The sequence below is a fragment of the Cryptococcus neoformans genome, chromosome 3 (assembly GCF_000149245.1).
Source record: "Cryptococcus neoformans var. grubii H99 chromosome 3, complete sequence".
Classification (NCBI taxonomy): Eukaryota; Fungi; Basidiomycota; class Tremellomycetes; order Tremellales; family Cryptococcaceae; genus Cryptococcus; species Cryptococcus neoformans.
Window position 1 is genome coordinate 432,501 of NC_026747.1, and position 17,766 is coordinate 450,266.

Below are 17,766 nucleotides of genomic sequence, written 5' to 3' on the forward strand. Positions count from 1 at the left end.
AAAGGAGGGACAAGGCGAGAAGAGAGAAGGCCGCTGAAGCTGCTAGGGCTCAAGCGATGGCCACTGAGCCAGAACCCGAGACAGAAAAGGAGGCTACTCCTGTGGAGGACGCGGCGGATGCTGCCCCTGCTCAAGTGATAGAAGATGCTTCTTTACCAATGGAAGAAGTGGAATCAAAACCTGTGCCTGAGGAAGCGCCTGATGATGAAGCGTCAGCGCGCGATGTGGAGGTTGAGAAAACTGAAGTGGTTCATGAAGAACTATAAGATTTTTCCACGGATACATGCATTGCATCTTGTCGTTTCATTAGAGCCCCTCATTCTCAAGCAGTAGATACATATGTTAAATCGAATTTACTTCCAGCTTTAAATGACAAAAAGGGTTAACTCTGATAGCGAGCCATGACATCATGACGAAGGGTAAAAGTTAGAAGTATCTGTTTTGAAGTTTTGGCAGAACCAAATTGTGAACTTTCAAGTTTCTGGGTTGTTCTTCGTCCATCTTCGTTGCTCGATTCATTGACGCAAATTTCATCAACATCCGCTAGCAAACGCTATTGCAACAACCGCGAGGCTCCACTGTCTGCTAAGATGCTTTCTATTACAAGATATATTCGATCCAGCCGCCGAACCACTTCCATCTTCACAAACCGATTTCTTTCCTCTTCGTCTTCGGTCCCAAATTCCGCATCAAATCCCCGAGATGTTTTAAGAGGAACAGAGCATGATGGATCTTCCCAGAAGGTCGAGACTTGGTTTCTTTCTTCACCCTCCAACTCAGTTGCTAAAACTGAGTCACAAGAACCCGAGTTTACTCCTCCCAGCGCCCCACCCCTTCCCTCCAACGCACCGCAGGCCGTCCATCAATTTCATGACTTTATCACCGCTCCTGCCCCTTCAGAGGCTTCTGAGGTAATTCTTCCGCATACCCTGGAGTTTTTTGATACTCGCTCGGCTTCCGCAGTCCTCGAAGCGTCAGCAGTACCAGAATCATTGCCCCAAAGCTGGGAGAATAGGGTCAGAGTCAGCGGACTACGAGAGCAGAATGTGAAAATAGTTGGGAAGAAGGAGGAGGTAATATTTCCCGAAGGAGATATGATACAAGGATTGGAAGGCTCAGGACCGGCCTGGGAGTGGGTCGGCGTTGTTCAAGTACGAGGGCGGGGAAGAGGAGTTGTCAGAAGAGCTGACGGGGTAGTTAGGCGCTGGGTATGCCTGCCAATTATCCCTGTGCTTGTCATACAATAACTGATAACCTCCTGATATAGCTTCTCAAAAACCCTCTATCCCCATCTGTTGAGCCAGTGACTATTGAAAATCCCAAGACGCCGCGGATAGACCCCGATGCGGACTGGTCTATAGTTCCTGTAAAGGGCACCAGAATATGTCTCAACATTTTGACAGAAGAGGGCAGGGAAAGATGGAGACTAGAAGATCTATGGGGAGCGAGAGGTCATAAATTGTAGAAGAAGAAAAGTAAGGGTAGTTCACAAAATGGACGACTTCCCAAGAGAATTGTCATTCGCTAAATCAGCGTCGCATAATGTGTAGGATGAAGTTTCAACCCTAGCTTTGGAATATACCCGCTCAACAATGCGATATACCCATGGACTCCCATCATATCTGCGTAGAACACTACGCGATTCTTCTATCGCTGCATGATTGGGACTGTCTAAGATTTGGATCATTCTCGACCTTTTCCACGCGTTCTCCCAAACACTCAAATGTTATTGTTTACTTCTGTTGCCATTCTTTTTAAGACTCCGTTATCGAGCTTAAAAGAATGAATTATCTGATGCTATTACCTCTGACCATCTGTGGCATAGATCGGCTCCCACACGTACTCATTCGACATCTTTGCCACGAATTGCGCTACGATGCTGACCGCTAATGATAAAGCACATGATGAATCTTATCACGAATCAATTCGGCCGCATGATCAAACGTCGTGAAGCGTATCAGATTGATGCAGACTGGTACCGTGGTCGAGAATATGGTCTTGAATGAGCTCCGTCGTGCCAGTCAGTCGCGGCACATGTGCGTCTGCGCCCATTCGAGGCAACAATCTTTACATTGCCAGTAGCTCCGGCATTATTTGCCAGGCTTCTGTCTACCGAATAAATGATTTAAATGGTATTGACGAAGAGCTTACCTTTCAATAACGCTTTGTATAAAGAAGAAACAATCACTGAGGCCTCCTAGCAAATGATCATTGGGTATAATACAACTACGCAGCACGCTTGACACTGGAGCCCTGTCATGAAGGCAATATCAATCTTCAACCGGGCTAGAACAGCAGTGTCATCACCGGAATACTAATATATCATTTATGAGAAGCTGAAACCAGACATCTGTAATCTAACTTAATACTGTTACTATCAATGAGCCTTTTTGCACAACAAGCTACTCGCTGATATCTTTACGCAGCTACTTTATAAACCGCTGTGAAAGGCGTAGTAATGATGACTGCTGCGATTCGTAGAAACTCTGCGCTGGCTAAATCACAGACACCATACAACGTTCGTTGTGAAGGGAATTCTGTACAGTATCAGCACCAGGGGAAACATCTTTGGATGGGCCCCACCTGCGCTGTAACTTATCAAGCGTTAACAAGTCTACAAAGTGACGAATTGCAAGGCTCATCCTATTCTATGTATGCATTCTGTCATTTCCAATGTATCTCTCTAATTTACGGATCCACAATTTTGTACCGCCCGTTCTATTACTTTTAAAACCATTACACACCCTCCTGTCGAGCCAAGCAACAATGTCCATGAACTTCTCTCGCCCTGTAATCCCAACATATATTCTTTTCTTTAGGATCACCGCTTACAAGCAAGTGTAGCCGCCGTCAATCATGATCTCAGCACCAGTGGTGTACTTGGAGCTGTCAGAAGCAAGGTAGATGACAGCACCCTTGAGGTCAGAAGGGTCGGCCATTCGACCCATGGGGATACGGTTGAGCCACTCGTCACGAAGAACGGGGTTGGCGTCGAGAATGACCTTGGTTAAGTTGGTGAGGACGTAACCGGGGCTAAGAGCGTTGACACTGCGCAGTGGTCGTTAATGAAAAAGTTTGATCATCGGTCACAGGAAAAAAGAACATACCGGATACCCTTGAGAGCCCATTCGACCGCAAGGGATCGAGCCATATGTCGCACAGCAGCCTCTGCGTCACAATCAGCATTTAAATATATTATTCATGTAACAAAAGACCCACTGGAAAAGTTGTAAGGGGTTTGAGGTTGAGGAACGTTGACAATCTGCGATTACCCAATTAGCAGATATCAAGTGCGGTAAGTGAATAGGCTTACGCTGCCGCTCATAGATGCGACGAGGGTAATGGAACCACCTTCAGGCATTAGCTTGGCAGCCTCAAGAGCGCAGTACCAAGTACCCATAATGTTGATATCCAGCAGCTTCTTGATCTTGTCGATGGGGTACTCGTGAGCGACAAAATTTTCGACAATACCGGCAGCAGTGACAACGGCGTCGAGTCGGCCAAATCTCTCCTTGACGGTGCTAAAGACCTGTTTGACAGAGGCCTCGTCGGAAACGTCGCAACCGAGACCGATAGCCTCGATTTCACCCTTCTCGGCTTCACCGTTCTCGACTACATGATGACACGTTAACAGAGTTCACGGCAAATAATTGAATACGATACTCACCAAACCAGTCAACGAGCTCCTTGGCTGCACGCTCGGCATCCTCCTGCTTGAGATCGACAAGGACAATGGCGTTCGCGCCGCTTTCAAGTCGCCATCAGCGCCGATCAGGAACAGAAGTCAATGCCATGTGCCAACGGCGAAAAAAGGCCAGAACCAGGCGTCACCGCGAATTAAGAAAACGGCGATAGCCGCCGCCTCATTCGTCCTTTGCCGCACATTCGGATGGAAAGTCCAAAAGCCGGGACTGGGGCCATGGAGGAAAGCATCGGTACTCACGATTCGACGAAAGTCCTGGCCATCATGTTACCAAGACCTCGAGCCGCACCAGTGACAAGGCAGACCTTGCCGTCCATAGAGAAAGATGCAAGAGTTCGCTTGCTGTGTCGACCAAAATCACCTCGCTGCATATCGTGGCCGGGATGCTTGTCTACCCATTTCTACATCATATCACGTGTCAACACAGATACAAAAAAAGCGCACTGGGATACGAGATCCTTTGAAACAAAGAAAACATGCGTGGCCACGATTCCACAATAAGATATTGGGATCTCGCCGACCGACATGGATTGTATGGATAGAAAAGCTCACCTCGGGGTGTTCAAATGTGAAACTCTCGTCAACAGCAGCGATCTTGGGCTCAATCTCGACTCGGTGCTCCTCGTAACCATCGTCCTTCTTGTTGCTGACAAGAGCGGACCTAGTGAAGGCCCGAAGTGGAGCGGTAGCAAAGGCAGATCGCCTAAGGGGATTGGCAGTGGCCTTGAAAACGCTAGAACGGATGAAGGACATTGTCAAAAGTTGTGAAGAGGGTACAAAAGTGACTTGGAAGTGAAAGGAAACTGAGAGTGCAAATAAAATTGAAAGGAAGACGCGGCCTTATATATCGTTGGCTCCATATTTTTCATAACAGCAATTAATCCTTGTTGTCGAAAGGCCTGCATGGTTCATCTGCCTTTCTAGTCTACTCTATCCACGACTCCACACCTTTCTTTCATCTTCAAGCGAGTTGCCGAACCTGTAATTTTGTGGCCCCGCGCCTTTGAAAGTTTGAACTGAAAAAGGCACGGCTGGGGAGGTTCGGGCCGTCCCGAAGAAGAAAGTGGTTACTTAAATTGATTCTAGCCCCTTGTGCCTGATTGATCCCGTTTGTTTTGCTCCTTAGTGCTACATTTTGGTATTCGTTCTGGGTTCTGGCTTCTGGGTGCTCTGGGCCGTGTCTGCCGGCTTCTTGAAAGCCCTTTCGTCCCCAATCATCACTTTTAGCTATTTGTCTTCTTGCCTTGCTCAAGTCGAGATCGCAGACCGAACAGTGGTCACGAGGAATGAACGAGGACGGAGAGAGGAAGTTAGTTGAAAACGTGCGTACGTGCAGGTTAACCCAAGGCTTCAGGCCAGAGGCTGGAAAAGAAGAAGGCGATGCCACGCAGTAGGAAGCACATCACATGCCACAATGATACGACTTACACGCTACTCAACTGCCGAAAGCTGACGCATAGACTTCAACCTCTCCAAAGTATCATACCCCAAACAAACCGCAAATCGGACGTTTTCGAAGCTCACAAAATATCGACGCTGAGCAACCAATAACGACATGCGACAGCAGGTTTGTCGCTCGAAATCTCGCTTCCTCAACATCATCCTTCGAAAAATATTTATTATACACATTATATTTGTATGGGAGTATTATTGCCGCTTGATCCTATGATATAAACACTGTAACTGCTAGTAGTGAGGAAGGCGATGGCACGAAAAACGAATCTCGCTCTCTACATGTGGTACATCATCAATCTCATTGCTTTTCCCTGTTGTAACATATCGCCGGGAGACATACATGTCTGACGACAGATACCCAACGAATTTTCTGTATAGATACTTGAACTATCAGTTAATAATGACAGCCATCAGCCAGTTCTTTTTTAACAGAACCGCAATAGACAAACAGACTGATAGCTCCATTAAAGGCGACAGAAGGTTGCATACAATACACTTGAAGTTATGAAACGAGAAGGTAAAAACGAAGATACTCAAAAAAATTATTACGAACAACTAAATTGGACAGTTGTACTATAGTACAGATATCATGCTATTATTATCGTAGTGATCTGCCCAATCCTTTAGGCGGCTGCCATCTTGGGAGCAGCCTTCTTCCTCGGGGCAGCTTTTTCAGGGACAGCGTCCTTGGCTATAACGATGTTCAACATGGACACACATTCGGCAGACGGTAATAACTCACGTGCATGAGCCTTCTTAGAGGAGGGAGTCTTCTTGACAGCGGGAGCGGCCTTCTTCGCCGCAGGCTTCTTCGCAGGAACGGCCTTGATGGCAGCGGGAGCGGTAGCACCCTTCTTAGCGGCATGCTTTCTAGTCCCAGTACTTGCAGCCTTCTTGGCAAAGACCGCTTTCTTGGGAGCAACGTTCTCCTTGCCACTTGCCGACTTCTTGAGAACAAGAGCAGGCTTCTGCAAGATACGTCAATGGATGTTCCAGAAAATGATAATGCAAGTTTACCAACCTTGGGACCCGCCTTCACTCGACCAGCAATCCCACTAGGAAGAGTAAGCTGGCCTTTTTCAGCGCCCCGCTTGATGGCGTTCGATAAGTTGCTGATATTGGCAGCGGAGCTCATGTCGAGTTTGTACTTGTCGGCCAGGAACCTGTACCCACCAGTCAGACATGACACCCGCAAACCCCGTGATCGACTTACTTCTTGATAGTGGGTCGAGAGACACCTTTTCGAGCATCCCCTTTGTTCTGGGAGATACATTCCTGCAACAAAAGCGATCAGCCCAAGCTCTCTTATTCCTTGGTCTTTCCAGACAGGATGGAGATTATGGTTATAAATCTTGAATTAAAAGGCTTATTGCCAGCGGGTATGCATACATGCGCACTCCGCATCATGGCTGTAATCCTTGCACTGGATAGACAAATAAATCATTGATGCTTTCCCTCCGGTTGGCATTACACGCTGGGTAACAAATAACAAAGCGAGATCTATACCGGCGGAAGTGACCGAGTAAGATTGCCTTTGCAGCCCCACATGGGAATGTCGTAATTATTCGAGCAAGGATGCAATCAAGTGTAGCTCCAAATGGCTCAGTTGACGATTAACAGCCATTCAAAGGCCATTTTCCCATTCCTATTGCAAAGGAAGGAATGATGGACCAGTGAAAGGCCAAAACGTAGACATGCTCGCAGTCTCGTGGGAAGGAGCCTAAATCATACACGAACGACAAAGCACGAACTTACTTGAATCATAGAAAGAAAAGTTGGGTGAGCGGTAGCCTTCCTGGGAGTAGCAACAGTCTTCTTGACAGGGGCCATGATGATCCAAGTATAACAATGGTTTGTGAGAAGTGGCAAACGGCTGATAGGGGAAACGATGACAATGAAAAGGAAAGAATTTGTTAGCGTCGCCCTTCCCGCCACTGGGAGAGGTAGTCTGTCGCATTTATAAAACCTCGGCACACGAAAGAGACGCCAGCTTACCTTGAAAAAAATAAAAGTTAAAGAGTTGTTAAAGATGAGAGTGTTATGGGGAAAGAGATGAAAGGCTTGGGGGTGTCTGATTATATCTGCGCCGCCGCGCTGGTGACCTGCTCAATCTGCGTAAGGAATCAAAACAAGAAAATACCTCATTTACTTTGAAAACTCATACCTCAAGCATACCGACACTTGGGAAGGAAATTTCTGTTCCCAAGCATATATAAGAGCCTAGCAGTATTTATGATGTTCTTACAATATCCCATACATAGAAAACAAAGCCATCAAATGAAGAAGAATGTAATGATCACGTGACCTGATCGACTCCTTCACCGAAACATGGTTGGAAAACGCCGGTAGTTGATGTATAATCCCGAAGAAGTGTGAGAGTCATAAGCCTGTTTCCAACCTTACGGATCAATGAGTTGATTAACAGACCACTCTTTGCCGCAGAATCCAAATGATAATGCTCGATCGTTACGGGACGACAGTGTGAGGAAGGGCTTTACGACGATCATTCGCCATGCGGCCCAACAAGAAGAGACCCATGAAGAGACATCTGCCACTTTTAACTATCTTACTTCTACCTAGCTTCAGAAGATCGTCTATGGATTCCTGATCCCCAATGGAAATGGTTTAATTTCCTTTGCCATATAAAGATAGAAAGGTCCATCGTTGGCTAATCCATTCGATATTCTAGTCTCTTCCTTTAGTTTGTTCATTCCGGAAGTGATTATATGCGCACTCTTCCATGGGGTCGAACACTCAATACATCCGCCTTCGAAAAGGGGTTGTCCACTCAAGGTATGGGTTTTAGTCTCGGTACCAAGTGCTTTGTTCCGGTGGAAGTTCTCGGAAGTTAAGCGGTAATTCAGAAACTCACGTGAGACCCGACGCGTAAAATGCCGGGAAGGTCTGCAGTGGACTTTTCACCTATGATCGCATGCACATTCCATAGAGGTATAAAACAACTGCCAATTATAATGAGGATTTTATTTTTTGGCTTCCTCACATTTGAAGCTTTATCTAATTGCGTTCATCAACGAATTGTTCTCCAAGTTGTCGGTGTTCATTAACTGAAAGAGAGCTGTTTGGTTCCTTGTCATGATCGCCCTCCACTCATCAGGCACAATCGATAAACGATTTATGTTTTTATGACGTGGAAGATTTTTGAACCCCTCGGCATTTGAAATGTGGCACTCTATGAAAGGGCGACATCTGATGTTGTATGTACTTATGATATGTGGACACTATTGCGTGCATACGCTATACTGCCATCACCACCCAATACAACATAGAACTTCTTAATCCCCCACAGTTATTAACTAACGCGATCTCAGCTGATACTTTATCAGTTATTGCACTTGTACATGTACTCACTTATCTACGTACTACTACTTGTAATCATCTTCAATAAGATGTGGTGACCCAATTTAAGTGACATATTTGTGCATGATTTGCGATCATGCCCGACAGGATTCATCGTACCGGACTATAGCAGTAGAGTGTCAGGGTTCAACCGGATGTAGACGTGTATTATTTCCCAGAAACCCATAGTTTAGGCAAGTTCAAGGGATAAAAGAATTCCATCATCCATGACGAGATGGAAGCATTTTTGAGTTGCTGATGGCCTATTCGGCCTCATCCACGACGGACAACGAAGATAAGAATGAATAGTGTCCCATCTGATTGCCCGGTGGCTGATGAAGCTCTGAGACCGGAAAGATTTACTAGGCATTTGAAAAGCCTAGGTTAGTCAGTGACAGGCCGTAACTGAAAGTTGACCGTTAATTGCTGCCAACTGGATGCGGCTCCTCGAGTATCCAGATATAAAGTTCTCTAGTCATCATTATTAGTACAGCCCCTGACCCTTTACTTGGAAATTCATAAAGCCGGCTAATTCTTCAAAACGGTTGGGCGTCAAAAGTCCGCCTGGAAACTGAAGCATATTATCAGGTGCAGAGATTGATGCAAATCTAGAAGGCTGGGTTTGGCCAGTTGTCCACCAGAATGTAGGGTAGACCATATTGTCTGGGCATGCGTCATAAGAAGGGATTCTAGAAACTAATAATGTATTTAAACAACCTTAAAGACATGTCAATAACAAACATCGAACTAGTTTTTTGATAGTTGACTTACTTTGGGTGCCAACATAACAATCTTCTCCCATCTTCCACCGCTGCCCGCACCGCCCTTAATCTTTCTCAATTCGCTCGCTACAGGCCCAACAATCCTTGTGCCCAACATTTCACCTTTGTTGTTCAACAAAACCGCGGCACTATCGTCGAACCTAACAACGCTTCCATCTGGCCGTTGAGTGGTCTTCTTCACGCGCACAACAACTGCTCGTCGTACATCGCCCTTGCGGATTTTTTGAATGTTGGAAGAGGCATTGGGATTCTTGATGACTTCATTGGCGGGGATAGGACGGGCTTTGTTAACGACACAAACAATCTCATCCCCTGTGTGTAGAAGTCAGTGGATAGAAAAATAACTAACGGAATTGATACGACACACCAACAGTGGCAAAGCCAGTGGATTTTAGTCTTGTCTTGACTTTTAAGACATTGATACATTCAACCTTTAGAGCTCCGGTGTTGTCAATAACCTACAGAGCATTAGTAGCCATTTTTCATGAGGGAAAAAAACTCACATTGAGGATACCCTTCAATCCGATCATTTTGGCTAGAGTTTCACCCCAGTTTGAGATGATGAGATGAAATGCTTTGTATAAAGAAAGAGGAGATGGAAACTAAGGAGACTGACGGAGCGGCTTTTTCGACATTTTCCTGCGTTTCGGCGATGTCCGCATTGTTGACTTCATTTCTTGCCTCACTGCATGCCATGCTATAGAGCGAACGAAAGATGTCAATAAAATAGTACCGTCTTTTACACTCATCCTATACCGAAACATGCCTTCATAACTGATTCATTGTGAAAGAGGACAAACGGATTACCATGCCAGGGAAAGCGTCCCATCCAGCACTAGTATGGCCCCGTACAGACGGCGATAAATCCCGCTGGCCCCATACATCACCGCCTAAGGCAAATGACTGGTATTTCGAGGAAGTTCCCGACAATGATCCGAAGTATCAGTTGTATGAACAAAAGACAGCGGAGGGAATTGTCAAGTTTTTGGGCCTCAAAATTGATGGTCAGTGTTTTGAGATGTGATGAAAAGTAAGAAATCGAAAGACGAGGCTGATAAGAGCGTAGCGACCAAGCAGAGAATACCGTTACCCGAGGGATACAAGATCTATGCACATAGGAAGAAACAACCCGATGGATCATTACGAACTGATTTTTATGTTTTTGTCTGTACCAATCTTGGAATGTGTGCTGAGTAGAACTGACATATACATGACCATAGGGTTCATCAAATGCTCTCAGAGTGCGTCTCTATCAATTTCGTGAGGCCAGTTAGAATGTAGCTAACCCCGTTATTCTATTCGTCGCGATTGATAGTTTCGAAGTACCAGGGAATTTGAACCTCACGCTATTTGGCTCTTCGACACTTCTAAGAGTATCCTAGACCACTCTCAGGTACGGCCTACTTACTTGACTAGCTTCAGAATCGCTTATCAGAGAGTAGTGCGGATGCCCTTACAGTAAAGCTGGGAAAAAGATCAAAGCTCGGCAATCTCTCCCCGCGACTCCCAAACGCCCTTTACCATCTGCTTCCTCGTCCCCGGCTCAAGCTTTAGCGAAAAGGCCTAAAACAGATGGCGACGACACAGATAGAGAAAATGGGAAGGATAAGGGGAAAGGAAAAGGAAAAGAGAAAGAGAGAGTGGTTCCGGTATCTGAACCGAGATTAAAGACTGCACGAATCGTTCAAGAAACTAAGCTGAAAGAGCAAATGCGTGAGCAAGAAGAACTAGAAGAAGATATACAAGATCCGGATGAAGATACCATACCATCAATAGTACCAGATCGGGCAACGGAATTAACTCAAGGAAGGAGATTCAGTAAGTTGAAGTGGAAAATTGGGTCTCTAAATTGACCTCGAAACAGGGAAAGGAGAATTGGTTTGGTATAAAATAAACACTATCGTGCCTTCTGACGAACCACCGGAGTCGTCTGATGTTCGACCTCTGACGCATTGGCCCGGACTCATAAGCACCGTTGAACTTAAAGTCCGAACAGTCGACCCCCCTGGACCCTCTTCCAAAATGGCTCAGATGATTGTCCAATATTATGCGTATCATATCCGGCCTTTGGGCATTTTTAGTCCCTACGATGAAGTAATTATGGATCCAAAGGACATGATACCTTGGTTAGGCGGAGGTCAACTCAACGGTGGACCCAGAGCTTATGACGCTGTGGGGCAACAAGCAATGCACGCATTAAGAAAAGATGCGAAGAAGCACGCAGAGGAGATAAAGAAACAAGGGAAAAGTCTAAAGGAGATGGAGAAGATTCTCAAAGAACCACCTGGTTGGGGTAGTAAGTGGGCCAAAAAGATCAAGTTTACAGAGATGAAGGATTGGGAAATGGTCGTCACTAAGTTTGCATTTGCCCTGAGGGTTGCTGGGGTGAGTTAATTTCGCATCATGATACCAGAGGAGGATTGACACTAACACTATCCACAGATCATCGGCAAGTGCTGGGCCTTAACTGATAGAATTGAACCGTTAGAGGACGACCCCGACCTGTCGGATGAAGATCTGAAGGCGCTGAAATCTGGGAAAAAGATTTTCTATCAGGTTTGTTTCCCTCATGCCCTCACAGCCTGCCGTTTAATCATTGTTACAGGGCTTGTTTTGGGGTGGAGAACGTATATGGCTCGAGGATATGGTGAGACTAAAGGCAGATCGAAAAACCTACGCCCAAAATCAGAACTTCCCTCCCCCATCTAAGGGAGCTTCTGAACGTGGTGTCACAATGCGGATTAGGTAGGTGCCATAAGTCAGAAAACTCTTGCAAAGTTAATACGAACTCTACAGTAAAATCGAGATAGAAAGAAATCCCAATTCTCGTAAAGTTGCCTTCAACTGCATGCTCTATGGTGATCTCTACGAGATTTCCAAACTCAATGACGAGGAAATGACAGACCCAGAAAGCGGATATTTGAATGTGCTTACAGGAGAAGAAGGTTCAGGGCAAATTCCTGCTGTGTTTGGGTACCATGCGCCTGAGGGATACGCTTATAGACAACTCAATTCAGAAGACAGTGAGACGATGTGTGAGATTTCTGGTAGGTGCGCGTGTCATCTTTTTGGAAAACAATCTGATAACAGGCAGATCTGGCCGGTCGTATACACCCCGACTTTCTTGATGCGGATAAGCAAAATTGGTATATGGACCCTAAAAGACGTGAGGAAACTACAGGGAGACTCGAGCCCAATAATCACCCGTATGCTATCATGGGATTAAGACCAGGATCCGAAGCGGCGTGTCATGGTACTATGAAATGGAAACGTAAATTCATTTTCATCGAAACCCTGGGAGTTGGGCTGATGAAATGTTAACAGGCGACCTGATTCAAATTGTGCAGGACTCGCCGCTGAAGGTCGAGGAAGACATGATGTTTTTCTATGTAAAGTCCATGAGAGAAGTGTTAGGACTACCAGTACCAGGGAAAGGATCCAAGGAAAGTCAGGATAAGGAGGCTAGTGACGGAGGAGGAAACAATACGAAAGTGTAAAACGTACGTTGTCAAGGACGTAGAAGCGCGGACGGAGGTTGAGGGAGATAAGTGCCACAACAGAAAACGCCGAGGGCGGAATGACGCTTGTGTACTGCTCCCTTATTGGAGTAATGGATTTTGTAATGGGTCATTAGAAAAATTGGCATTGTATTACGCGATTGCAGGAAGACCTTATGTGTGGGAATTGACGCACCGCTCTCCGCGTCCCTTTCTTTGGCTTATTATTATTCTTCGCTTTCAATTCTCCATTTCCCATAAAGATCCGTCTCCCGACTTACCCCAAACTCCTCCACAATCGCGTTTAAATCCTCTGCTTTTACAAGCCACGGTCTTCTAGTCCTTTCCACCACAATACAAATTCCTTACATCAACGTGTGGTGACAGAGCGACATCGCCCCATCGCCCCATCGCGTCTCCCGTCGCTCCTGTTGCTGCTCCCATCATTGCCACCCCACCTTGCCTGTCTCTCAGCACGCGTTGGCGACTTCAAAGTCTCCCTAGATACACACTCAGGCGAATTATTCCATCCATTGGTCACATCACTGTAACGACCCTCCCTTTAAGCCAACTGCCCACTGCGCAGTCAAGTTTTGTACTCAAGTGTCAGCAAGAGTTTTGACATTCATCATTCTGCAACACTAGCAAGCCCAATACTACTTTTCGATTCAGTCAATATGCGATTTACACCTTCTGCTGTCCTTACCACCCTTTTTCTCACGACCTCAGTCTTTGCGCAGCGAATGACTACCACCCTTGATGTCGAGGTTCGTCAATCTGCCATAGTAAATTTATGCCATTGAAGCGCTAATTGTGTTAACAGGATGGCAACACTCTTGTAATCTCCAAGACTACCAATGCATTAGGTGTCACCGTCACATCGACTTTGAGTACCGTCTTTGGTAATGGTGATGATGAAACCAGCACATCAAAGACTTCCACGACGTCAACTTCCGCAAAAAGGAAGACTACGACGACGTAAGTGACTCAGTTATCTAAATTTCTTGAATAGGATTTAATGAATGCGCAGTCCACGGGTTGTTGGAGCGGAAACCACAACCACTTCCACTCCTCCCCCTATGAGGACTACCACTTACTGGGTCGACACTGGTAATGGATACTGGACTGATTACACTTGGACTGCTCCTACTACCACGTGAGTGTCACTTACTGATCTCGTTCTCTTACATGAACTGACCAATGACAGTGTTCCCACGGTTGCTACCGCCAACGTTCCTGCTGGTACCGTCCAGAACTACCACGATTATCAGTCTGCCATCAACTCTGCCGTTTTCTCATCTGCCCAAGAGGCTGTTGCCTCTTCAAATGCTGTTGCGCGAGCTCAGCCCATCGGTATGGACAGCATTCTTGGAGGATGGATGACATTGGCACTCGGTGCCGTTGGCGCAGGTCTCGGCGTTCTTGCGCTCTAAGCATGATCTGTTGGAAGCTGATTGACAGAGTGCATTGAGAAGAAGTTGGAGATCCCCAGAGAAGCAGGCTCTGGAGCCTTGAGCAAACTCGTCCCGTTCAGACCTTTCCCTTAGTTTTTTTTTTGCATTGTTATGGACAATAGTTTCACCTAACCACAATTTCATAAGCTACCGCAGTATTTACTACATTGCGATATACCTCTTACTTACAATTCTTTTGAGTTTAGACGAGTGATGACATGTTGATTTGATACCTATCGTCTGGCCAAGGAAAAATATTTGAGCCTGTTTGTCGCCCGCTAAGTCAACCGACCATTGCGCTACTGGGAACATCACTCCATGCATGTCCCATTCGCTATTTGTCACGTCTATCCGCATTCCAGCATTGACACACCACCCTACACATGCTGCACCTAATGGAAAAACGTTGAGTAATAATTCACAGCATTAACAAGGTTTACTTTACCTTATCACATCATCGGACCGACCCACATCCGAAAGAGTCAATCGTCCGCTTCTCGTCGTCTTTGCCAACTATTATTATATGCTTCCCTTTTCATCCAACACAACGAACATGGCCAAAATTCAGGCTACCCCTTTCAGACTTGCTCTTCTCCAGCTCGGTGGCCTCACTGCCTCCAAAGCTTCCAACATTTCAATCGCTGCCAAAGCAGTCGCTTCTGCAGCTGCTTCCTCTCCTAAACCCCAATTGATCGTTCTTCCCGAAATCTGGAATTCTCCTTATGCCGTTAGCAGCTTTAGAGAGTACAGCGAAAAGGTACCCGAAGTTGGAAGCAAGTGGAGGAGCCTAAAGGAAAGTGAGGAAGGAGAAACCATTAAGGCCCTTAGGGAGATGGCAAGGAGCAGCGGGTGCTGGTTGATTGGCGGTAAGTTCGTTGCCCAAATGTTGGAATGGGTCTAACAGTAGGCAGGATCCATTCCTGAAAGAGATGAGAAGACGGACGACATCTACAATACTTGTACTGTCTATGACCCTGAAGGTACGTTCTGTGTTGTTGCGTGTAGAGGAGACTTATCAGTAATCCCGTCTTCACGATGTAGGCACCCTCGTTGCTGTTCACCAGAAGGTTCATCTCTTCGATATCGACATTCCCGGTAAACAAACCTTCAAGGTCAATGAGATACTGTATCAAAATGGTTCTGAAGCTCACAGTCCTCTTAGGAGTCAGACACTCTCACAGGTGGTTCTCACCTTACCACATTCACCGCTCCTTTCGGCAAGATCGGTCTTGGTATCTGTTACGATATCGCAAGTCACTTTTACTTTCCTTCCATGCAGACTGGATCTTCTCATTCATGTACTAACCATGTCCATCTAAACACAGCGTTTCCCCGAAATGGCAATGATCGCCGCTCGTCAAGGCTGTATTGCCATGATCTACCCCGCAGCATTCAACACAACTACCGGTCCCATGCATTGGACTTTGCTTCAGCGTGCGAGGTAAGTCACTTCGTATCCTCAACAGACGAGGGAGATGCTAAAGAAGGTCATGCAGGGCTGTGGACAATGAGATCTATGTCGCCATGTGCTCGCCTGCTAGGCATCCAGAGGCCGCCTACCAAGCTGTACGTATATTGTTTACTTTCTGTCTTTCGTTTGACCTCGTATCTGATACCTTGTAACAGTATGGCCACTCTAGTGTTGTGAACCCCGTGTAAGCCAATGACGACACTCTTCTGGGGAATATGAAGAGATGGGAACTTGTAGGCTAACGGCGCACGTAATACAGCGGGGATGTAGTTGTTGAGGCTGACCATGAGCCCACCACTCTCTACGCCGACATCGGTAAGCTACGGGTCAATCCACTTGACAAACTGGAAATACGGCTGATATAAACGTGCTAGACCCGGAGTTGCTCGCCACTACTAGAAGAAGCATCCCTGTTACTGTTCAAAGGAGGTTTGACGTTTACCCCGATGTTTCTTCTTCTTTTCAATAGATCGAACAGGGGGTGGTCATGATCTACGAGGGTAAAGCGTAGTGGAAGGACTTTTAGCAAACAGTAAGGCATGGCACATTTGAATGCATTATGGTATCAACACGTACAAGGACAAGTTTATCCCATTGCGAATGGCGCCATCTTGAACGTTGCCTGGGCCAGATCTACCTCGACGGTACCTTTTCCACTGGCAAAGGTCCAGATCAGAAAAGCCTGGAAGTCACATACGTCGATGGCGGGCGGCTGAGGTACAACAACACCACCAGCCTTACCGTCCACTGAAGATAGGAGTGTTCATGATGCAGCACTTCACTTACGCTTACTTCGGGCCTGTTCTTTCGTCCTCCTATATCCGTTCATCGTTCATGAAGATAAAATCGCCTGAGAGACAAGTACATTTGCGATTGCAATCCCGGCTCACCCGCAATCAGGATGATTGTGCGCACTATGTTAATAGGGCCATCTATGTATCATCTCTATCCATATACATCCTCCTTCCTTACACCAGTAATTCTTCATCCTCCGGATAACCAATGTCGAAACCATTCAACACGAACGCCTGGTGGTGGTAAAGTCCAACGAGGTGAATGGCCGAGTACAGCACTTCGCTTCCCACAGTCTCGATCCCCCGGTCCCAGATGTCCTTTCGCAGACCCCCTTTCTCTTTAATCAGGGCGTTAGCAACTTCAAAGGCGACTTGAGATTCCTTGTCCCAAGCCTCCCCAGATCCCGCTTCGCCCCGAGCCAATGCATCTCTGCACTCCTTATCGAATCCGGCAGCCTTTGCAAATCGGCTATGGCAGTACAGCATGAACTTGCAGTCCAAGTGCGCTCCGATGAGCATGATGATGACTTCTTGCATCTTCGGAGTAAGCCCTGGCGCGCTGAAGACTTTGAAGGCGGTTTGCCAGAACGGCGTGGAGATTTCGGGCGTTCGCAGATGGGGGTTGAAGGGTCCAATGAGAGCACCGTTCGGGAGCGTGTGGGTGAATTTGTCGCCAAAGCTCGCAGCCATCTTGGCAAGGGTGTCATAGAGCGGGCGCTGGGCATCGGTAAGCTCCGAGGGGGGGAGAGGTGGGCATCGTTCGCTCATGTTGGAACGAGATGGGTGTAAGGATTGATGTGTGGTTAGGGGGACGGGCCGGGTGGTGAAGGGAGTTGCTTGGTGATTTTATAATCGTCGGGGGCAGGTTTCATTGGATTGCTAAGCAGAACAATCACCATCGCACTACACGCGCCGAGTTGCGGCTTGCTGAGCAAGCATGCATCGTGCTGAATCATCTTGTTTCCATAATGTAAAAGAGCATTACGAATTATAACATATCGAATCCTCCTGGAGTTCAGTGTATTTCGGACACTCCTTCCACTTTGGGTAATTTTAAGACGCCAGGCGAAAGATAACAACCGGGACTTCCTCGGAACCCCTTCGTTGTACCAATTATTGTTTTAACTCTATCTAAATTATGAACTTGTGAACCATTTCCACCCGTAACTCTTTTATGCAGAGCACGTTAGACTTGATACCACCTTACAGCCCTGTCTTTGGCCAGTTAGTCGGTAAGAGACCTCCGGGACTAG

The 17,766-nt window shown here is 46.6% G+C and overlaps 9 protein-coding genes; 5 read left to right on the plus strand and 4 right to left on the minus strand.

Annotated features, from left to right (window-relative positions):
* Window positions 1–363, plus strand: part of CNAG_02927 (protein disulfide-isomerase) — a 1,541-nt gene extending 1,178 nt beyond the window's left edge. Inside the window, exon 5 of the mRNA XM_012192835.1 lies at window positions 1–363. This exon is cut by the window's left edge and continues 192 nt beyond it. Coding sequence (XP_012048225.1) covers window positions 1–266 — 266 coding nt within the window. The 3' untranslated portion in view covers window positions 267–363.
* A 111-nt stretch (window positions 364–474) lies between these two features.
* CNAG_02926 (hypothetical protein) lies at window positions 475–1,897 on the plus strand. XM_012192455.1 has 3 exons: window positions 475–1,208; window positions 1,268–1,475; window positions 1,551–1,897. Exons 1-2 carry the CDS (start codon window positions 591–593, stop codon window positions 1,463–1,465), a joined length of 816 nt encoding a protein of 271 aa, XP_012047845.1. The 5' UTR covers window positions 475–590; the 3' UTR covers window positions 1,466–1,475; window positions 1,551–1,897.
* A 734-nt stretch (window positions 1,898–2,631) lies between these two features.
* Window positions 2,632–4,562, minus strand: CNAG_02925 (d-arabinitol 2-dehydrogenase). XM_012192834.1 has 7 exons: window positions 4,256–4,562; window positions 3,944–4,104; window positions 3,668–3,747; window positions 3,314–3,612; window positions 3,220–3,262; window positions 3,108–3,168; window positions 2,632–3,048 (listed from the first exon to the last, which is right to left on the minus strand). Exons 1-7 carry the CDS (start codon window positions 4,454–4,456, stop codon window positions 2,829–2,831), a joined length of 1,065 nt encoding a protein of 354 aa, XP_012048224.1. The 5' UTR covers window positions 4,457–4,562; the 3' UTR covers window positions 2,632–2,828.
* Window positions 4,563–5,624: 1,062 nt separating this feature from the next.
* On the minus strand, window positions 5,625–7,390 carry CNAG_02924 (histone H1/5). XM_012192833.1 has 7 exons: window positions 7,323–7,390; window positions 7,154–7,260; window positions 6,914–7,031; window positions 6,372–6,433; window positions 6,180–6,321; window positions 5,901–6,126; window positions 5,625–5,849 (listed from the first exon to the last, which is right to left on the minus strand). The coding sequence occupies exons 3-7, from the start codon at window positions 6,986–6,988 to the stop codon at window positions 5,782–5,784; spliced, it is 573 nt and encodes a 190-aa protein (XP_012048223.1). The 5' UTR covers window positions 6,989–7,031; window positions 7,154–7,260; window positions 7,323–7,390; the 3' UTR covers window positions 5,625–5,781.
* A 1,419-nt stretch (window positions 7,391–8,809) lies between these two features.
* On the minus strand, window positions 8,810–9,886 carry CNAG_02923 (large subunit ribosomal protein L14). XM_012192832.1 has 4 exons: window positions 9,801–9,886; window positions 9,665–9,755; window positions 9,287–9,609; window positions 8,810–9,232 (listed from the first exon to the last, which is right to left on the minus strand). Exons 1-4 carry the CDS (start codon window positions 9,825–9,827, stop codon window positions 9,224–9,226), a joined length of 450 nt encoding a protein of 149 aa, XP_012048222.1. The 5' UTR covers window positions 9,828–9,886; the 3' UTR covers window positions 8,810–9,223.
* A 219-nt stretch (window positions 9,887–10,105) lies between these two features.
* Window positions 10,106–12,794, plus strand: CNAG_02922 (hypothetical protein; the record flags this gene model as incomplete). Its single annotated transcript, XM_012192831.1, has 11 exons — window positions 10,106–10,301; window positions 10,364–10,461; window positions 10,518–10,538; window positions 10,613–10,690; window positions 10,740–11,115; window positions 11,162–11,682; window positions 11,740–11,853; window positions 11,903–12,042; window positions 12,094–12,344; window positions 12,392–12,568; window positions 12,622–12,794. 11 exons carry the CDS (start codon window positions 10,106–10,108, stop codon window positions 12,792–12,794), a joined length of 2,145 nt encoding a protein of 714 aa, XP_012048221.1.
* A 228-nt stretch (window positions 12,795–13,022) lies between these two features.
* CNAG_02921 (hypothetical protein) lies at window positions 13,023–14,591 on the plus strand. XM_012192830.1 has 4 exons: window positions 13,023–13,561; window positions 13,618–13,772; window positions 13,825–13,950; window positions 14,002–14,591. Exons 1-4 carry the CDS (start codon window positions 13,472–13,474, stop codon window positions 14,225–14,227), a joined length of 597 nt encoding a protein of 198 aa, XP_012048220.1. The 5' UTR covers window positions 13,023–13,471; the 3' UTR covers window positions 14,228–14,591.
* On the minus strand, window positions 14,525–17,466 carry CNAG_02919 (hypothetical protein). XM_012192829.1 has 7 exons: window positions 16,506–17,466; window positions 16,296–16,375; window positions 16,074–16,238; window positions 15,555–16,020; window positions 15,400–15,484; window positions 14,694–15,323; window positions 14,525–14,640 (listed from the first exon to the last, which is right to left on the minus strand). The coding sequence occupies exon 1, from the start codon at window positions 17,279–17,281 to the stop codon at window positions 16,688–16,690; it is 594 nt and encodes a 197-aa protein (XP_012048219.1). The 5' UTR covers window positions 17,282–17,466; the 3' UTR covers window positions 14,525–14,640; window positions 14,694–15,323; window positions 15,400–15,484; window positions 15,555–16,020; window positions 16,074–16,238; window positions 16,296–16,375; window positions 16,506–16,687.
* Window positions 14,593–16,293, plus strand: CNAG_02920 (hydrolase). XM_012192456.1 has 9 exons: window positions 14,593–15,114; window positions 15,160–15,228; window positions 15,290–15,360; window positions 15,411–15,497; window positions 15,574–15,689; window positions 15,745–15,814; window positions 15,875–15,903; window positions 15,979–16,034; window positions 16,094–16,293. Exons 1-9 carry the CDS (start codon window positions 14,772–14,774, stop codon window positions 16,186–16,188), a joined length of 936 nt encoding a protein of 311 aa, XP_012047846.1. The 5' UTR covers window positions 14,593–14,771; the 3' UTR covers window positions 16,189–16,293.
* Window positions 17,467–17,766: the final 300 nt, after the last annotated feature.